At 43.9% G+C, this 20,994-nt stretch overlaps 1 protein-coding gene across 1 annotated transcript in view; it reads right to left on the bottom strand.

Moving 5' to 3' along the window:
• The window catches only part of MBD5 (methyl-CpG binding domain protein 5), a 64,457-nt gene that overhangs the window by 2,385 nt on the left and 41,078 nt on the right, over nt 1-20,994 (bottom strand). Inside the window, 2 exon segments of the mRNA XM_015423065.1 lie at nt 4,587-4,660; nt 17,354-18,565. Of these exon segments, the coding sequence (XP_015278551.1) occupies nt 4,587-4,660; nt 17,354-18,565 (1,286 nt within the window).

Genomic DNA, 20,994 nt, shown 5'->3' with positions numbered 1-20,994 from the left:
TTAACAATGGCTTGTTTTACCTGCTTCCTTCAATGAACAACAGTGCATTTATTCCAGAGGTGGAGAGTTCAATGAAACTTCACAAGCAGTCAGTAAAAGGATGCTACAGAGTTACTTTCCACCGTCAAGTTAATTGTAGAGTATTCCATGACATCTTGATATTCTGTGCCATTTTATATGGCATTCTGTGACACCTGGTGGAGCTTGAAGTGCCACAGATGTCTGAAACTTTAAGGGCTGCTTAACACAAGATGTAGTTTTTGGGCAGAAATAACTTCCATGTAGAAAACTGCATTAGAATACCAGGTGTGGCAAAAATTCTTTTTGAGTCCAGTACACCTTTGAAGTCCAATCACATTTCCCAGGCTATAAGCTTTTGTGAGTCAAAACGCACTTAATCAGATGCAAGGTGTTATAAGTGCTCATGTGCTCAGTTCCCTGCACGTACCAGTGACTGAAGACCTCAGTTGCTAGCAATGTTCCCTCTAAGCTGTGGAGTCCTGTGAGCAAAAATTCTACTTTGTGAGCAACTGGCATTAAAGTTGTGAGCAAGCGATTTGGTGACTGCATCAATCAGTTTGCTCCGGAGCCCTCCTTCCTGAGCTAAGACAAAAATGTGTGAGCCGGAGGCTAAAAAACTATGAGCTAGCTCACACTAACTCAGCTTAGAGGGAACACTGGTTGCTAGTAATCATGGCAGATACGTGATAGTAATACAGAGATCCCATGCACTGCAATGTAATGGGTTAGATCCTACGAAGCATGAGTAGAAGGCGCTCACAGACCTTATTCCTCCCTGGCAGCCTCTTTTGACTGCCAAAAAACCAGTGGCTGTAGCTGGGGGATCCATGTGGGCAAAAAGATATGCTACGTTGAGGAGAGGGAAGTGGCAAAACTGCCTCTCTCTACCTTTTATGGCAGTACAGCCACCAGAAGTGCCACTGGCAGAAGAGCCAGGAGGGGAGATTTCACCTCATTCTTTCCCCTCACTGAGCACTCTACTCCTTCTCCACCCTTTGTGGCCTTTCTTCGGTGTTGGTCCCCTGAAATCAGCTTTCCCTGGGTCAAAACAGCTGTTGGGGTGGGAGAACTTGGGGAAAATTTGTTCCCGCAAGTGTGTTGTGCTTTGCAGGATCTAATAAGAGAATCTAGTTTGGAATATTTATCAGGTTTATTTTAAAGATCCTCAATATGTGTAACTGTGCTCTTAAATTTCAAGGCTATATGGAAGACAAAACATTTGTTTTGTGGTTATGACACCATAAACCACCAAAATAAAGTTGTGACCTATAAGGAGCCATTCCTATGAACTATTTCTTCCAAACACACACACCCTTCACTCTCAATAAGTGAAACACACAGAGAATCTTTCATTTAAAAAGGAAACTAACTTGATAACATTTAATCTTATATACCATTTATAGAATACTTCAAATATACAGAAGCCATGGCTAAAGATACCAAAAAATTTAAATGCCAAGGATCCTTCAAAAGAAAAAGGAATAATATTTTGATTGGATGTTTCAGGTGAAGCAGGTACCTCTTTTTAGAATGTACAAATAGAAGGACTGATTAGTTTGAAGTCTCTGCATGACGTGATGGAATTTACAGCAAGAAAAACTCCAGGTTGAAATCACTAGAAATCATACAAAAAGGAGTATGGGCTTTTTCTTTAAATGGAAAACTGCTCTTGAAGGGGTGAAGCAGTATCTGGAAATATTTTTGTTTGTTTGTTTGTTTGTTTATTCATTTTAAATTTATTGTTACACTTATATCCTGCCCTCCCCACGAACAGGCTCAAGGCGCCTTACAAATAAGGGCAACATGTGCCACATAAAACATTAAAAACAGCATAAAATCAACCATATTTAACAATGATAAAGTGCTCAATGATGTTACCAATTTGATCAGATCAATCGAATCAGATGGTGACCTAAAGATGTACCCAAAGCCCGCTTCAACAGTCCTGACCCCATCGCAATACTGTAGCGAGATCTTATACTGGGCCATCCCATCACCCCGTTGTTACCACCAAATAATTGGTGGTGGTGGTAGTAGTGGCGGCTCCTAATTAAAAGCCTGGCAGAAGAGCTCCGTCTTGCAGGCCCTGTGGAACTGTGAGAGATAAATCCACCTCTCTTGCTATGTGAATCCACCCATAAAACCTGTATGCATTTTGCCCTCCTTTTCGTAAAAGACCCCCCTTCTTTGCCTGCATCACTAACTGATGATTCTGCAGAAACCTGGATCAAGAATAGAACTAAAGGCATCATTCATTACTTGTGAGAGGAAAGCAATACATCACTATGGTACCAGGAGGGGTAAATATTTATGTCTAGCCTAAAACCTCTTAAGAAACATTTCTATTGAAATACTGTCAATAGCTTCATCTTCCAGTGGCTGCACTTGTACACCCTGGTTCTCTTCACCTATAGCAATGCAGGAGCTCCTAGCCAATGGTGTAAGTTTATGGCTATGGGCTGAATGTCGAATGGGCAACCACATGGGGAGGGCCAACTGCATAAGTGGAACATGGGATATTAAAAACCCTAAATTTAAACACAAGATGAAACCAAACTCAAATAGTTAATCTTCTTTTTGAAAGGTTAATTATGATCACTCTACTGTGAAGTTATAGCATGCAGAATGCTGACTGTGTTAATAATGGTGAGAGCCAGTGGCAATATTGTTTTTAGTGATTTGTAAGGATACAGTGGTTTGGATCCAATGGAGCAACGTGCATGGGTGTGTGCAAGATTTCCACCAACTCCTCCTTTACACTACAGTATCCTGGTGCCACATTTTGTACTAGTCTAGTCTAGTCTTGTCATGGTTCTAGTCTCCAGATTTAAGAATCCACAGACGAAGCCACAGTGAGATTTAGATATACTGATGTTTATTTCAATTTTTATACTGCTTCTCTTTGATTAAGAGCTCAAAGCGGTTTACAAAAATGTATGATTACATCAATTAAAACTGATGTATACTGATAATACTGATGTACCATTCCCCACTAAAAAGGTCCCAATTCTGCCTGCAACTAGCATTCTTGCGCCACACGTTTTTGATTATTTCTCTCTTATTTTTATATTAATCCACAGTCCAAGATAGAAGGAAGTGCTCAAACCCTTCCCCCCATTTCAATTGGACTCAGCTGTATGCAACAGAACAGAATTATGCATAATTTTGCATTTGTAAGCCTAAAATTGCAATATTTGTTGCCCATAGTGAAAGATAATGGAAATTATATCAATGTCTTTTATGCCAACTATACAGAATCTCTTTAGAATATTATTTTCAATAATAACAATAATCTCAGTAAAAACGTAAAAATAATTGCTAATCATATAAAGAACATATCCTTCTTGTCATGTAGCAATACAATATATTCATTTCACTGATTCATTAATAGTCAAAGCCTCTTCTACAGTTTACAAAGCTTGATTTAAAGCACCAAAAGAGGAAACAACATTGTCAGGACCTTGATAATGTGTGCAATCCACCCTGAATCCCTGTAAGAAAGGCGGACTATAAATAATGTAAATAAATAAAATAAGATTTGCCTGCAAGCTGTTAAGAGGAAACTCTATAAACTGATATGGTATTTTGGATTAGTCAAAAATCGCTCAAGGCTTTTGTGATACCTTAAATAATATTGGTTGAAAATACACTTCAGATCACCACCAAATTCTTTAATCTCACATTTTAAAAATGATGCTTATAGCACAACCTGGTTGGCATATATTGAGAAGACAATTAGTCAAATCGGCTTCTCCTTAGAATATTTCTATTCACTGGATGAAGTCTCTATTTTCCAGATTATCAAATGGAGACTGCCTGACCTTGAACTCCAAATGTTATGTCCTGCACAATTTCACATATTTTCTCAGGCTCAGGTGAATCTCCCAATTCAATATGGCCAGATAGCCCATTATCTCCACAACTTAGTTCAGCCTTTGCACCTTCAAAAATGCTCTCAGGTTGGTTTAATAAAATAAAATCCCCCTACATGAAAGGTTATGTTCTTGTCCTTTAAAATCTGTGGATTCAATATATCATATTATTTTTGACTGTCAATTTCACTCAGCCATACGCAAAGAATTGTTGTCATCTTTATTTCCTCCTAATTTTAGTTCTAATAGGGAAAAAGCTATTCAGTATCTACTAAAGGATACTAATCCTAATATTACAGCTTTAGTGGCCAAGTTTCTTGCCGAAGCAGTCAAAGTTAGATCTAGTCTCGTAAAGGAATGATTCATATTGTTTATTATGTTCCTAAATATCCATACTGTGATATTGTATATCTATGTATCTTACTGCTATGCCATTAAAGTTATTTGACTTTGACTTTACCTAAAATAATCAAAACACAGCTCCTGGTTTTGAGAGGAACAGCACTCTTTTCTGTAATCAAACAGGTTTTGCAGGTTTTTAAAACCATGCCAAACCCTGAAAAACCTGTTTACCTAAACTGAAAGTGGGATTACACATTGTAAGCAGCAATCTGTCTCAAACCACTCTTCAATTTTCTGCAATAACTACAGCTTATTAACACCCTGAAACATTAAAAAAATAAGACTACTTACTTTCTATTCCTCTTTCTGACGTGGTTGTAAGCTTCCAGACCTTCTGTTAGTGTCTTCAGCTTGTCGGGCTCCACCTGAGCGAAGGCATACAGATCAAACCATATTACTTATACATAAAATTAACTACTACTTCACTGGTGAACATGTGATCTACCACATTTGCACCAATAATATTTCTCTGGGCCTTAAGTGCAATTCTTCAGTGGCTCAGAGGCACAATGTAACCACAAAATAACTCCATGATCCAAAATGCTATGACAATCAAAGCATTTCTGAGGAATAAAGCAATAATTAAAAGATCACAGTTAAAGTGCCCTTTATTAACTTGTCCTGCAGAATGCAAACCAATCTACAAACATGAAAAAAAAAAATCTGCTATCACAAGGAAGTAACAGATGCATCCAAAACTGTATAGCATATCCAAAGAACTATGAACAGAAGGGAAAGGACTGTTAGCAGTCTTCTAGAATTGATTGTTAAGAGTGCTACAATAAGTCAGGTCTTGTGTGAGAGGCTGTGAAACTCTTGGGAAAGTAGATTTAACACTCCTGTTTACACACAGACTTCTAATGTGAGGAGTCAGGAAGACTTCTTTCACGGTGTCTGGATTCAATAGCTACATATTTTCCAAGATCACACCAAAATATAAAATTTGCTGACGACTTTACAGTTTCTTAAATTCTAAATTTACACAGCAGTGCTTAAAAACTAGCCATTCGAACATTTCTTACATCCTGCTCCTACGATTTGACATGCCAGATACCAAGCTACAACAAATAAGCCAAATATTTAAGGTGCCATAGGTTTCTTATTTTGTTTTGCCTTTGGGGAAAAGTCCTAAAATAGCCCAGGAATGCTGCTAAATGGTATTTTTCACTGTAGGATTATCTATGGCACTCGTGGTGGCATTCTAAGGGTTATGTGAGTTACCCCATATTCTATCATTAGCATACATGCTAGTACAAAGCTAAAGTAGAATAGATTTGCCACAAGTGGGATTTCAGTTAAGCTTTTCTCAATAAGGCCTACACAATATCAGCTTAAGGTATGGGTAAAATTTGGATGTCCACATGATTTAAGTAGCAAGTGAGTTGTTAGACAACACACATACCATCATAGTATTGTTCATTATTAAAGACCATGAATGAATAGAAATTTTGTTTTGGTAATGTTTTGGCAATCACTGTATGATTTAGCCCACTGTAATTAAGAACAAAACTCCAAAATTAGGCAATGTTATGAGACTTCAGCTGCACTGAAATAAATAATAAAAATTATAGATTTCAGTAACAGATGGCTCAAGTCAATTCTGTTCCTAATTGAACTTTGCAAAAGCTAGAGTTCTTTTTGCTTTGTGCAGCCATATGTACAAATGACAGTACCATTATCATCTCTAGATAACTTTGTTTTTCAATTGGTGTTACAGAAACTGCACACTTCATTTCACCAACAAAAACAGTTAAATTAACATTTAAAATCCTAAATAGCTCCATTAAAAAAAAAATCTTTTATTGTCACTTTTGTACTGCTTTATTTTTTTTTAAACTTCACATAGACAAAGAACAGCTTTTCGTACCAACAGCAGCCAATTTATAAATTTAATGGACGCATAAAGTCAAAGGAGCTATTGCAAAGTAAATAACTATCTGGAGGAAAAAACCCTAAAAAATCTGGTCTACGTACTTCATGTCTGAAGATAGCTTGCAGGATTGATACTTCACCATTTGTGACTGGATTCTTCAAGCACTGGAGCAACATCATTGGTAATGTTGTAGTAGCGTTGTGCTTGGTATTCTGTACCTTCAGTAATTGATCTGCAGATACCCTTAACCAGAGGTCATTTCGGGGGGGAACGCGGGGGAACACAGTTCCCCCGGGTGAGGTACGTGGGGGCGGGGCACATGACGAAGCCCCGCCCCCTGTTTCCGGCCGCCCCACTTCCGGCCCCCATTCAGCCAGGAGGAGGCAGGAGAAGAGGGAAGGTAAGTTGCATCCTCCCTGCCTCTCCCTACCCCTGCCTGCCTGGGGCCAGGGAGGGCCTTCGCGGGGCTTCCTTGCACTCCCACCAGCCTTGCAGGTCCACCGCCGGGCCCCTCATGGGGCTCGGCAGTGGAGCTGCAAGGCCGGTGGTGGCGGCCGGGACCGTTGGGGGCGGGGTGTGTGGCCTTATGACACATTTCCGGTGATGTCAGGGGGTGTGGCCTTATGACACACTTCCGGTGATGTCAGGGGGTGTGGCATATGCTAATGAGTTATGCTCATGAGTTCCCCTAGCTCTTTTTCTACGAAATGACCCCTGCCCTTAACCACAGAAACACAGCTGTGCCACCACTAGCAAATTGCCCCTAAATTTCCTCAAAGCACCTCTGTCTCAAGTTGTGGATCCCCTTAGTCGAAACTTTAGCTAAGCAAACAAACAGCATATTTAATACCTTCTATAGTCTAACATCACACACCCCAAATCTCTTTGCAGTGCATAAGGAGTTGAATAGTAATCCAATTGCACTGGTGACTCCGTTTCCTAGTACCTGTTAATATCAGCCTGTATCTGAAAACTTAAGGGCACATTTCTTCAAGGGAGAGTGGTAATTCTGCAAATGTCCTCTTCCCCCTGCAGACTCCCACTATGCTGTTTCTCAGGGTCCAATTACCCTCTAGTACCAAAATCTTGGTAGGCTCAGTGGGCTGCAGCTGGAGAGGTATGTCTGTGAAATCTACCACCCCACTTGATGGTACTTAAGGCTTCTTAATGGCATGGTGGGTACAGGGTACCCTTGCCAAGCTATCTATTTACATTTTATACAGAATACGCTGCTGCATGAATCATAATGGGCAGACAGGTGATATTGTTGTTGAAAGAGAAATGTCCTCCTGAATTACATACCTGGACTAGCTTTGACATCAAGATCATAGCTCCTGATGATCTTAGATAGAACAAGCCATGTAACAGTTTCACATAGACCCAGAAACAAGTATTCCATGACAGCGCACTGAGGAAGTATCCATTTGATAGGCAAAATGACAAAGATAACAGGGTTGCACTTACCTGTAACTGTTGTTCATTGAGGATCTTCTGGGTACCGTGCATGAGCAGGTCTGCTGTGGAGAGGTTTTTACAGCTAAAAGCCTCCAGGGGGTGCTGTGCGCCAGAAGAGATCGTTCCCACCCAAATGGTTATGTGCTCCGGAGCACCAGTGCTCCCACCCTCACTACCTCAAGTGCTGAAGCCAAGAGAGAGCATGCAATGGGGCCGGAGGGAGGGTATGTGTGCCTGCACAGATGATCCTTGATGAACAACAGTTACATGTAAGTGCAACCCTGTTTTCATCGCCAATCTTCTGTGCAGTCCCACAACCAGGTGGCAGGAAATGCTCTAGTCACTTGAATAAGGACTGTAGAACCACTTTGCCTACTTGTGTCTCTCTTTTCACATGCAGGTCCAGGGCATAGTGATGCATGAATGTGTGGGCCGAAGACAATGTTGCTGCTCGACAAATCTCCGGCAATAGAACTCCATCCAAGAAGGCAGCCGAAGATGCCATTTGCCCTAGTGGAATGGGCCAGAACCTCCAAAGGACATGGAAGCTTGGTTATAACATTCCCTGATGGTATTCACAGTCCAAGAAGACAGAGTCTGGGATGAAGCCCTTTTACCCCTATTAGAGCCAGAGAAACAAACAAAAAGTGCCTTGTCCTTTCTAAAACTCCTTAAGTAAAATAAACCCTTCTTGCATCTTAAGTGTACAGGGTCTTCTCATTTTCTGATTCTGGCAGAGGTAATAATACTGGCAGAATGATCTCCTGAGACAGAATCTAGACACCACTTTGGGTAGGAACTGAATGCTGGGTCTGAGGACCACCCTTTTGAAAAATACCTTAAGGAAAGGTGGATCCATACATAGTGCAACCAACTCGCTGACCCACCTAGCAGAGGTCATGACCACTAAAAAGCAGACTTTCTTGGACAATTTAGTCATGGGACAAATAGCCAAAGGTTCAAAGGATATAAACATTAGTTGTGAAAGTACTAAGGACAGGGACTACTGGGGAACCAGTGGGTCCCGGAAGAGGATAGAGATTGAATAAGCCTTTCAGGAATCTTTTAGACAACTGGTGCGAATAGGCCAATTTACCACTAATTCCAGATGATAACAGGAAATAGCTGCCAAATGGGACTTCAAAGAGGAGTAGGCCAGCCCCCCAGCCCTAGGGGGAAAGAAAATATTCGAAGATAGCCTGCAGAGGTGCCCTAGGAGGAGTGAAATCCTTATCCCTACACCATTCAGAAAAATGTTTCCATTTAAGATGGTAAGGCTTTCTAGTGGATGGTTTACGTGAACGTAGAAGGATCTTATTCACCTTCTGTAAAAATCTCAAATGTTGAGCTGGAGCCTCCACGCTGTCAACCTTAGGCGACTGACATTGTGATGTAGTACTTGGCCATAGAGTTGCCAGACCCCCCAAGCGAGGGTTCCCCCAATTTTTGGGGCTTCAGCCCACCACTGGCTAGCTGGCTGGTGGGAAAGCCCCACCCCCAACAATGACCACCCATGGCCATCCCTCTCCCTCCCCTCCTGAGAGATTTAAAGGGCCCTCCAGCTGATTGGGGGAGCACGTGGCCTGCCGATCAGGTGGAGGGCCCTTTAAATCTTGTAGGAAGGGAGGAAGAGGGGCAGCCACTGGCCACATGCGTGAACTCCAAGCAGCAATTTGCCTGAAATCCCTGCTGCCCAAAAGCATTCAAAGGGTCCTTTTAAATGCTTTTGGTCAACAGGGACCAGCATCGCCACTTGGAATGCAGGTGCAGAAACCCCCCGCTGGCCAAAAGCATTTAAAGGGTCCCTTTAAATACTTTTGGCCAGTGGGAGCCGGGCCTCATGTGCCTGAATTCCAAGCAGTATCGCCCCTTGGAGTAGAGGTGCGGGGCTAGTGGCCACCCCTTTCCCTCCCCTCCTGCAAGATTTAAAGGGCCTTCCAGCTGATCGGCAGGTCATGTGCTCCCTGGATCAACTGGAGGGCCCTTTAAATCTTGCAGGATGGAGAGAGGTGGCCATGGGTGATCGTTGTTGGAGGCAGGGCTTGGGGTTTCTAACGTGATGAGGCTGGGGATGAGGCTGGACCTGGCAACCCTACTTGGCCAACACTCCCTAGATCTGGGACATTCGGAAATTGGAGGAACTGACCCTGTGCCATGTCCACTAGGGCTGAGAACCAAATCTGGTGAGGCTACCAATACCCTCTCTCCTGACCTTCTTTATGACTCTTATAAGTAGAGGAAATGGGAAAAAGCATGAAACATGGCCCCTTGCCATGGGATCTGGAAAGCATCCTGGATAGAAACCCTGTCTATTCCTTCCCTGGAACAAAACCTGAGGGTTTTAGTATTCTCCCCTGTAGCAAATAGGTCTATGTCTTGAAACCTCCAATAGGAAAACATTGGCTCAAGGTAGGTGTCCCTGATGGAACATTTGTGTCTGCAGGACAGCATCCTCCTCAATATATATGTTTTCTTGTTGAAGACTCCAGAGATATGAATAGCACAGCCTACAGCTACCTGTGCCCAGACTGCCAAGGCTTCCTGGCACAACAGCCTGGATCCTGTGCCCCCTTGTTTGTGCAAGTAGAACATGGTGACAGTCATTGTTCCCTCTAAGCTGTGGAGTCTTGTGAGCAAAACTTCTACTTTGTGAGCTACTGGCATTAAAGTTGTGAGCGAGCGATTTGGCTACTGCATAAATTAGTTTCCTCTGGAGCCATCTTTCCTGAGCTAAGACAAAAATATGTGAGTTAGAGGCTAAAAAACTGTGAGCTAACTCACACTAACTCAGTTTAGAGGGAACACTGGTGACAGTGTCTGTTTGGACTAGGATGGAAGGGTTTTGAAAAATATCTGCAAAGCAGCAAAGGGCATGACGCACTGCGCACAGCTCTAAGTCACTGATATGCAAGAGCCTCTCCTGAGGGGACCAAGTACACTGGGCCAAAAAGCCCTTGCAATGAGCCCCACAACCAAGCAGTGAGGCATCTATAGTTAAAATAACCTTGTATTTGGGAATACCAAAGAAGACACCTTGGGATAAGTTTTCTGGGAGGGACCACAACTTTAGGGATCAAACCATGGGCCTAGGAATAGAGAATTTATGCCAGTGGGTATGGATGTGAAGTCAGAAGCAAGACAAAAATCACACTTGCAGAGTCCACATATAAAACCTTGCCAAGGGTAACACAGCTGTAGTAGAAGTCATTAGGTCCAGAAGGCATAGGATGTTACCCACTGTTTGAAAACAATTAATGATAAAGAGCTTAACCAAGGCAGCGAGGGTCTGGGCTCTATCAGATGACAAGAATCCCTTGCCTGTTGCAGAGCCGATGGTGATCCCAAAAAACTGTACTTTCTGAGAGGGGATCATTCTAGTTTTCTCCCAATTAACAAGGAGGCCTAGGTGCTGACAAGTCACTAACACCACAGACAATGTACCAGGAGCTCTTCCCTAGAGCATGCCACTAGGAGCCAATCATCAAGATAAGGGAAGATGATACAACCTTGAAGACATAGGTGTGCCATCACAGGGGCCATATACTTCATGAAGACCCTGGGGGCCATGGCCAACCCAAAGGGAAAAACAGTATATTTAAAAACTTGGGAACTGCAGTGGAAATGTAAGTACTCTTGGGGTTGGTGATGAATGGAGATATGAAAGTAGACATCTTTCAAATCAATAACAATTAACTACAAATCCAGTTTTAATAACTGCAAAACTGAGGGCAAACGAGATCATGCAGAACTTAGAAAGAAGAAAGGGACACATTCAAACCCCTGAGATCCAGGATAAGCCTAAACCCGCCATCCTTTTTCTCTACCAGGAACAGGCGAGAGTAATAACCCTCTGCAGACTGAGGATCCGGAACCCCTTACATTGCTGCCTTCTCATGGAGGGCCTGTAATGACACCTCAGTGTCAGGTAGCAAATTATTCACTGCTCTTTGGAGGGGAATGCAAGGGGGGAAATCTTGAAAGTCTAACCTGCAACTGTATTTACTATTGAAAGGACCCACTCATCAGATGTGGCAACTTTCCACTCAGTACTAAACTGGGATAACCTGTCCCTAAATTTGACAGGTGTAGGGGTAGATTCTAGACAGAACATGGGCTTCTGAGGCTGGGAGGAGTCCCCACCCAACTGGGAGTGACCCCCCATTTGGGTTTTGGATTGCCCTTCCGTTTGGTATAACCTTGCTGAAGGGCAAACAATTTCACAGTAGGATACTGGAACCTTAAAGGACTGGCATAATGATAGTCCCTTTGGTAGGGATGCCAAGGTTGGTGAAAGTATGGATGCTGTCTAGGTTGGGTAGCATTAGAGTGTGACACCCCGAGAGACTTAGCTGTTTGTTTATTCTTTTTAATCTGCATGAGTGTCTCATCCATTTTCTTGGTGGTGCCTTCAAAAGGCAAGTCCTCCACCTTAAGTCTTGTTTCCACAGGTAAGGCTGTTGATCTAAGCCAGGCATGATGTTGAGCTAGCCACTGCCCTAGCCACAGCTTCCACAGCATGGCAATCTGCATTGATTTATTGGTTGGATAACTTCAGTGCCTCGGTTTGGAACAGCTTAGCAAAGGGTTGCTTGTCTTCTGGTAGCAGTTCCATGTAAGAGAGGATTCTCTCCCAAAGGAAAACCTGGTATCGAGCCATAATAATCCTAAATTTCAAAGCAGATGAAGAATAGATCTTGTGTCCTAGGACATGAACTTTCCTGCCTCCCTGTTGGTTGGAGCATCATGGTACGAGTGTTGTCCCTTGGGCTGCATCTCCTCTGTAACGAGTGAGGGAGATGGGTGAATAGTCAATTAGTTGACAGAGTCCTGTTTCACTTGGTAAAAATTCTCAACTCTCCAGGATGTGGCCTGGAGGGATGCCAGTTTCTGCCATAACTCTTGGGTCAAATCAACAAGTCCCTCTAACAAGGGGAAGGCGATGATGTCAGGAGATTCTGCATAAAGGCATCTGAGAATCTTGTCCTTGGGTTTGTGGACAGGCAGAGCTACCTCAGTCTCAAGGGACTGTGCTATTCTGAGCATCTGTTCCCTGTATATATGAAGATCCTCAGTCAGAGATGCAGGGGCAGGATCTTCCACATGTTCATCAGGACTAGGATCTGAAAATGTATCTGAACCCACTTCAGCTTTGAGTGCTTGGTCCTCACCCTCCTCTGCATTGGAAACTGGAATGAGGGAAAGTGGTCTCCTGGAGATCATGGCTGATGGGTATGAAGATACTGTGTACTGAGATGGCCAGAAATGACTAGGATCTTCTCTGGAATTGAGCATGAAACTGTCACCTCACTCAGTTAAATATGATGGTGATACGGATGTGGAAGCTGGGGGCTGAAACCACAGAACTGGAGGGTTCAGCTGAGCATCAGGCAAATCAGGAACCAAGAATGTTCTCTGTTCTTCTTTGATCTCCCCATCTGAGATGGATGCAGGAGGTGATCTGGGTTTGGGAGATGGAGTTTTAGGTGGGGGTAAGACGTCTTGTGGATCAGCCATTGGATTCGAAGTTCGGGCTGGGGTATGATGTACTGACTCAGATCTGTGCTTCCCCTTAAGTTTGGACTTCAATTTAAGGTTGTTTGGTAAGGGGTTCCAAGGAAAATATCTACTTCTGAGAGGACTGTGATCTCGATCGGATCTGTTGATATTCAGATCAGGACATTGATGGAATCAACTTGGCAGAATTGGATGAGGAGGGCTTGGGAGTTTTTCCTGGCACCAAAGATGAATCCAAAGGGGGACTGGTGGTCTTAAGGGCTTTCTCCCAAATGGCTGCTTTGCACTCGGAAGCTCTGTCCTCTCTGGCTTTAGGGGTGAAACACTGACAAGCCTTGCAGTTGGACACCCAAGCAGAACAAGCAAAGATTGTGTTCATCCATCTACGTTATCTTGGCATCACAATGGGTGCACATTTAAAATAAAGCCCTCTGTGACCGGCCACGATGGGCTAAGCCACCCACCACCAGAATGATGGGGGGGAAGCAAGTGACCAAGGGCCCAGCGTGCACTCACAAAGACAAACAATGTTGGAGGAACTGAAGCTTGAACCTTCTCCTCTGGTGGCAAAAAAAGAACTGAGGGTGGTGGTGCTGGTGCTCCAGAGCACATGACCACTTGGGCAGGAATGATCTCTTCTGGCTCTAGTGCACAGTGCCCCTGGAGGCTTTTAGCTGTAAAAACCTCTCTGTGGCAGGCCTGCTCATGCACATTCCCCATGTGGGACTGCACAGAAGATTGATGATGAACATGCAACCTGCATTATGACTTATTTTTAATATACCTGAAGAGAGAATCTTTTTGGTTAACTGGTAGCACTAAACAATACTGGACACCATCAATTAACAGCCTCTGAAATGATCTGTTTGTCCTTGTGAAGAGGACCATAATACCAAAAATAAAATTTCAGCATAGACAAAACACCCAAGTCACGCAATATGCACTCACTATTGTCCTTGTTTAAGAAGACGAATAGTACATTTACACTCTGAGTAAAACTGGGGGGCTGTTTCCAAAGTATGCCTGTTTTCTTATGCATTTGTTGGCAATGTGGGTAATAGTGAAACACAGGAAATTTACCACAAGCAGAAGTGATGGTTACCAAAAAGTAGTCTTAATGATAATGGATGAACACTGCAGGAAACCATACACTGTCCATTAGTTATAAGGGCTGTTTATAGAATGAATAAGACATTCCAAGAAAACTGTGTGGATAACCATTCAAGACACTTTGATAAGCCAAGAGAACAGAGATATGAACTCCTAAAGAAACAACTTGGAACAATCATGTAATTCAAACAGAGAAGTATAATCTAATATGCTTAAAATCAAACAACAGCTAGAGTCACATCCCTGAGAAAATGTACTGTAAAAAACCACAGACATTTGGTAACAAAGGAATACCAGGTAGTCTGTTTCTGATTTAGGTTTATATCATGCAATATCTTCATCAATTGTGAGAGAACGGGCACATGTTTTTTGGTAAGTGAATGAGATGAGATGGAGTTTTGTGAGCTCCTAAAGTTGCTACTATGATGCAGTAAAGATCCAGAGTGTATCCACGAGTCAGGTATCTATACTAACCACATGGATCACAACAGAATATGCGATAGTCCATGCGTCACTTCTATAGGTAGATGGATTAGATAGAAAGAGTTCTGGAGGCCATAGTTCCTTGTTTGGTTGTGTATCAATCAATCAACCCTTATGGGCCCTGTATCCAAGGAGAAGCAAAACACTGAAGAGAGCCCTGTGCATCGCAGCAAGTGGGAACAAAATGATTTAAGCAGTTCATTCCACTGTGGACCAATCAACACAGATGGTCTTTCTGCAGCAATGAGTTCTTCATTCCCAGTTGTTCAGAATGTGATGAGGTATTCTGAGAATGGAATAGTACCTCTAGTCCCTTTGGTAAGTGAAATGTAGATTTCTTGGGCAGTGGCAGAATCAGATAGGCACTCCAGAATGAATAAAAATGAGGTGAAGAACTCTATCACCTGAATCTTAAAATGGTCAAAATCCACTGATCTGAGATGATATGGTTCCCAGCCCTTCTTATAAGAATGAGAAGAATTTAGTAACTTTGAAATGCAAGCTTTAAATGCATTCACTTAAACAGATACTGAAAATCCCTATTATACTGAACTGTCTGGTATTAATCGTTCTTCAATATGATGACAATTTCCCCAGGAAAATACTCTGTAGTGTTTCTAAATGGGTAGTGGTGCAAGAGAATAACAGTGGGGACCTATTAACACAGTAAAGTCTCTATGATTCCCCTGTGTAGGTTGTCATCCCTCTGGAAATGCTGAAAGGAGGAAAAGGGCTACAATCCCTGATTGCTACAGGCCGTGTCTTCACTGTGTAGCTAAAATGGTGTATAAAATGCTGAGCCTGGAGAACGCAGCCAAAGGCAAAGCTGCACCTAAGTAAATATCTCAGTACTAAGAACAATGGCTGCAAGCATATGAAGAGAGCTTTCCCCTTCTAGCCAGCACAACCAGCAGCCATATGATGGGAAAGGCCTATACTTTCCAGCTTGAGTTCCAATACCGCTTAATACATCCCCCCCCCCCCGAAAGAGCGGTGGAGGGGACAAGGGAACAGACTAGAAGGCGTCAATGAGAACAAGATCTTTCCAATCTAGCTTCTAGAAAATATTGATGGCTCTTAAGTATGACAATTTTAAAAACTCTTTAGATAAATGCAACCACATTCCACATATTCAGCAGCTGTGGAAGACCCACAAAGTAATGGTGTTGATCCCACTTGATCAAGACCTTGTAGTCAGGATGGGAATGACTTGCCAGGGGAAGGCTGTGTTCAGTAGCACCTCCTTAGCAGCAGTAATGTGTGCCCTGGTTCTTAGCTTCCTTCTTTTCAGGGGGAAGGATGAATCTATATTTGTTCTCTTCTAGATAAGCTGCCTCTGTCAATACCAGATTAAAAAACGAACAAACTTGTGGCACATTCCTTGGCTCTTTATGTAGCAGGAACTCCTTTGCATATTAGGTGACACACCCCTAATGTAGCCAATCCTCAAAGAGCTTACAGTAGCCCCTGTAAGAAGAGCCCTGTAAGCTCTTGGAGGATTGGCTACATTAGGGGTGTGTCACCTAATATGCAAAGGAGTAGGAGGCAGGAGAAGAGGGAGGGTAAGTTGCTTCCTCCCCGCCTCTCCCCACCCCTGCCTGCCTGGGGCCAGGGAGGGCCTTCGCGGGGCTTCCTCGCACTCCCGTCGGCCGGGACCGTTGGGGGCAGGGGCCTTCGCGGGGCTTCCTCGCACTTCCGCCGGACTTGCAGGTCCACCGCCGGGCCTTATGACATACTTCCGGTGATGTCAGGGGGTGTGGCCTTATGACACACTTCCGGTGATGTCAGGGGGTGTGACATATGCTAATATGTTATGCTAATGAGTTCCCCTAGCTCTTTTTCTACGAAACGACCCCTGCCCTGTGTTATTATTCTTAGGACAGTTTTATTAATGAATGTGAACAGGTTCCAAAGGACTAAACTTGTAGAGGCGCTTTCATGGTTTGAAGTCCACTTTAGAGTCTTGGAACAGCTGCTCCAGAAGGTCAGGGAACTCTTTGGAGTGGTGTTCAATGTGGCAAGGGATGATACAGCCAATGGCCAACTGGCTATTGCCACGTGTTCACAGAATTATGCTATGTTCAATCAAAAGGGTCTTTGGGTCCCAGCCACAATCTGCTATTTTTAGCTAATCCCAAATGCCTAATTCAATTTTCACATGTAGAATAGTCACATTGATTACTACTCCCTTTGTGTTACTAAACAGCATAATGAAGTAAATGAAATCCTATGTAAAACATATGATTAACGGAGGATTAAATTAAAGGAAAATATATACATGATGGTATAATCAAACAGCATCAAAATAGCATGATACTTGACCTCTTGAAATAAAGAGGCATACGCATTTAAATAAAATACACAATTAATGCAGCATCTTATGTATTTAAATATTTTAGATTGAGCCTATCTGCAAAGGGTCATAAAGAAAGAGACTAATGCAATGACGGCTATAAACCTGAAACAGAAACTAAAAATCCATCAGTGATATACATAAGTTTCCCTCCTAAACATAAGAAGACACAAGCAAAAACTTGTGACCAAGACACACCCTTATTTATATATATAGATATGTATGTATCTATCTATCTATATATACATATGTACATTTGTATAAAAATACCTTCCCATCCTCAGTGCTTTGTTGACATGAGTTGTGAACATCATCTTCTCTTACTAATTTACCAGGCCATGAAGTCAGTCCTTTTATTTGGCCCCAGACCAAGTCCCCAACGTTAAACGTCCTTGGCCTGTAATGTATCAACTCATTGGAAGAAGGGGAATCGGGATTCCTTAGATCATCTTCACTACTAATGCTTTTAGCATCTGAAGGACTAGGCACGCACCCATTAATGCTTTTGGCATTAAAGTCTCCATTGTAATGGATGTAGTCTTTAACTAGAGAACTTTCAAAGCTATTTGAGGAACTCGGAGACTGCTCCTCCACTGCCGCCAGGTCTTGCTTAGAAGCATTCAGCAACTCTCCAAACCCTCTGCTCTGTTGAGGTCTGTTTCCGTTTATGTGTGCGCATCGTTCCACAGTGTTCTCTAGTCTCTCTTTAAAACTCATCATAGTTCTTTTGTAATGGCTATACCTGAAGTTCTCCTCCAACATTTTATCGCTTTGACAGTTTCGCTGTGGTAACAGTATTGGATGCTGCTTGCCTTGGACCAAGGGCAGTGTGGAGACATGGTTGGGTCTTTCGTGGCAAGGGCTGCTGTGGATATGGGATTGATGATCTAAAAACTCCTCACACTTCCAACTGTTCATGTCTCCTCCAGGGCTTTGCTCCCCTTCCCACTGTTTTTTGGGGGTGTTGCAACCTGTTGGTTTGTAGTATTCCAAGCCATCCCCCTCACTGGAATTTTTTAGGTGTTCTGAATTCTTCAGTATTCGTGCCCCCCTAGAGTTCCTTGCCCTACCTTCATGATCAGAAATGCCAATGTTTCTTCCATGGATTACTGCGCTGACAGCACTGGAGAGATTTAATGGATCACCAATTGAGGCTGTGAAGGCACTCATGGCACTCAGAGCGGGGATGGGGCTCATTTGCGTTGTACTGTTAACTGCAGTGGTGATTACTACTTGCATCCCCTTGCTTGCGGCATCTACCACTGCTTTGTAGATAGCATTGACTGAAGCATCACCCTGGGCACCTAGGCTGGGGTTGTCCTTGGTCTGCTGGCCAACGGATGGCTCTGTCCTTTGCTGCAAGTTGCATGGAGAATCCTGAAAAGGTGGAAGTGGGGTGTTGGGACTTTCAGGAATTGGTGGCATCCCCATCTGAGTGAGCATTCTCTTGTTTAGAAAAGCAGCCTCTTCCTGCATTCTCACCTTTTAAAAATATAAGAGGAAAAGAAATGTGAGAGGTTTGATAATGAATAGTTCATGCAAATTAGTTTTGCCTACTGCAAGAAATAAACAGGAAGGCAGTGCTCTTCCTCACTGCTGTCTATCGCGCTCTCCTTGCGTAGAACCTGGCCTTGGCTTTGAGGACATAACTTTAGTGCACTGCAGTATACTTTGTTATTTAAAATTTACTTCTAAACCTACTTTAAAGAAACACAGATCTCTGCAAGAGCTATAGAAATACACTCCAAAGTCTTAAAAAACTCTAGGAACACACATAACCACATTCCTGCCTACCCATAAAGAGGATCCTCCATCTGCAACTCTTATACCAGCCTGTAAAAACTATAGTGTGCCACAAGCAAGTAGTAGGTGCACCCAGAGGTCATTACGTGGGGGAACACAGTTCCCCCGGGTGAGGTGCAGGGGGCGGGGCACATGACGAAGCCCCGCCCCCTGCTTCCGGCCGCCCCACTTCCAGCCCTCATTCAGCCAGGAGGAGGCAGGAGAAGAGGGAGGGTAAGTTGCTTCCTCCCCGCCTCTCCCCACCCCTGCCTGCCTGGGGCCAGGGAGGGCCTTGGCGGGGCTTCCTCGCACTCCCGCTGGCCTTGCAGGTCCACCGCCGGGCCCCTGATGTCAGGGGGTGTGGCATATGCTAATGAGTTATGCTAATGAGTTCCCCTAGCTCTTTTTCTACGAAATGACCCCTGGGTGCACCGTAAAACATTTTGCTACAGAGCAAGTAACACTAAGCAGTGTATGTTAAAATTCTCTCTGTTCTTTTTCTGCCTACATTAGGTAAAGATTTCCTTTGCTCAAAAGCTAGTCAAATCCAACTATAGGGGGTGGTGCTCATCTCAGTTTCCAAGTCAAAGAGTCAGCGTTGTCCGAAAACGTTTCCGTGGTTATGTGGCCAGGTTATGTGGCCAGCTAAACACCAAGGCACACGGAACATTGTTACCCTCACACCGAAGCGGTACCTATTTATCTACTTGCAATTTCTTGCTTTCGAATTGCTAGGTTGGCAGGAACTTGGTCCAGAGACACGGCACTACGGTCTTGAACTGCCAAACTACAGACCTTCCAATCTGCAGCTCAGCGTCTTAACCTCTGAGCCACCGTGGCTCCCTGCCTACATTAATTGTCCACAGGGGTCATTTGGAGCTGGAATGAGCCAGAACGGTGTTCTGGCAGCCAAGGAGTAAGCACATATGGCGGCGGCAAGCCCCGCCCCCAGTTCCCAGCGGGCTGGCGGGGGAAGAGAAGAAAGAAGGGTTTTAAAGTTTAAACCCCTTCTCTCTAGAGTTGCACCGGTGCAGGGGCACGATCTCCCATCGTATCCTATGGCCCCATAGGGTACAATGGAGTGATCGTGCTGCTGCTGCGGCACGACTCCAGAGAGAAGGGTTTTAAACGTTAAACCCCTTCTCTCTGGAGTTGCACCGCAGTGGCGGCACGATCTCCTATTGTATCCTATGGCCCCATAGAATACAATGGAAAGATCGTGCCGCAACTCCAGATCTTTCCATTGTATTCTATGGGGCCATAGGATACAATAGGAGATTGTGCTGCTGCTGCTGCACGACTCCAGAAAGAAGGGGTTTAAGGCGGCACGATCACTCCATTGTATCTTATTGGGCCATAGGATACGATGGGAGATCGTGCCCTTGCAGCGGTACGACTCTAGAGAGAAGGGGTTTAAACTTTAAAACCCTTCTCTCTTCGCTTCCACCACCAGCCCACCTTGGCAGGCTGCCTGGGGAAGGGAAGGGGAGGCTTTTAAAGATGCCTCCCCAACCTTTCTTTGCTTCTCCAGCCAGCCTTCCAAAGCAAGCTGGCTGGGGAAGCTAAGAAAGGTTGTGGAGGCATCTTTAAGAGATTCCCCTTTGCTTCCCCAACCAGCGCGCCTTGTCAAGCTGGCTGGGGAAGCGAAGGAGAGGTATTTAAAAATGCCTCCCCATCTTTTTTTTTTTTTTTTCCCAGCTGGCCCACCTTGGCAGTCCAGCTGGAGAAGCAAAGCAAGATGGGGGAGGCGTCTTTAAATGACTCCTTTTTTTCAGGAGAATGAAAGGGGGATGGTATATAAATGCTTCCCCCTCCCTCCCCCAGCCATGGCTCTGCTGCCTTCCCCAGCCGTCCTGCCCAGCAGGCTGGATGGAGAAGGGAATGGAGGTAGAGCGGGTCAGTTTTACTCACCTGTGGAGTGGAGCCTGAGCGGTGGGTGTTGCCTTTGGACACACGTCCGGTGATGTAAGGGGGTGTGGCATATGCAAATAAGTTATGCTAATAATCAGTTATGCTAATGAGCTCCTGCACCTCTTTTTCTACGAAATGACTCCTGTTTATCCACAATTAAGGCTGCGGTGGCTCAAGTGGTTAAGATGCTGAACTGCAGGCTGTGGAAGGTCAGTAGT

This window comes from Gekko japonicus, unplaced genomic scaffold (assembly GCF_001447785.1).
Source record: "Gekko japonicus isolate JY-2015 unplaced genomic scaffold, Gekko_japonicus_V1.1 scaffold334, whole genome shotgun sequence".
Taxonomy (NCBI): domain Eukaryota; kingdom Metazoa; phylum Chordata; class Lepidosauria; order Squamata; family Gekkonidae; genus Gekko; species Gekko japonicus.
Note: the sequence above shows the minus strand (reverse complement) of the source record. Positions and strands in the feature narration are given on the sequence as shown.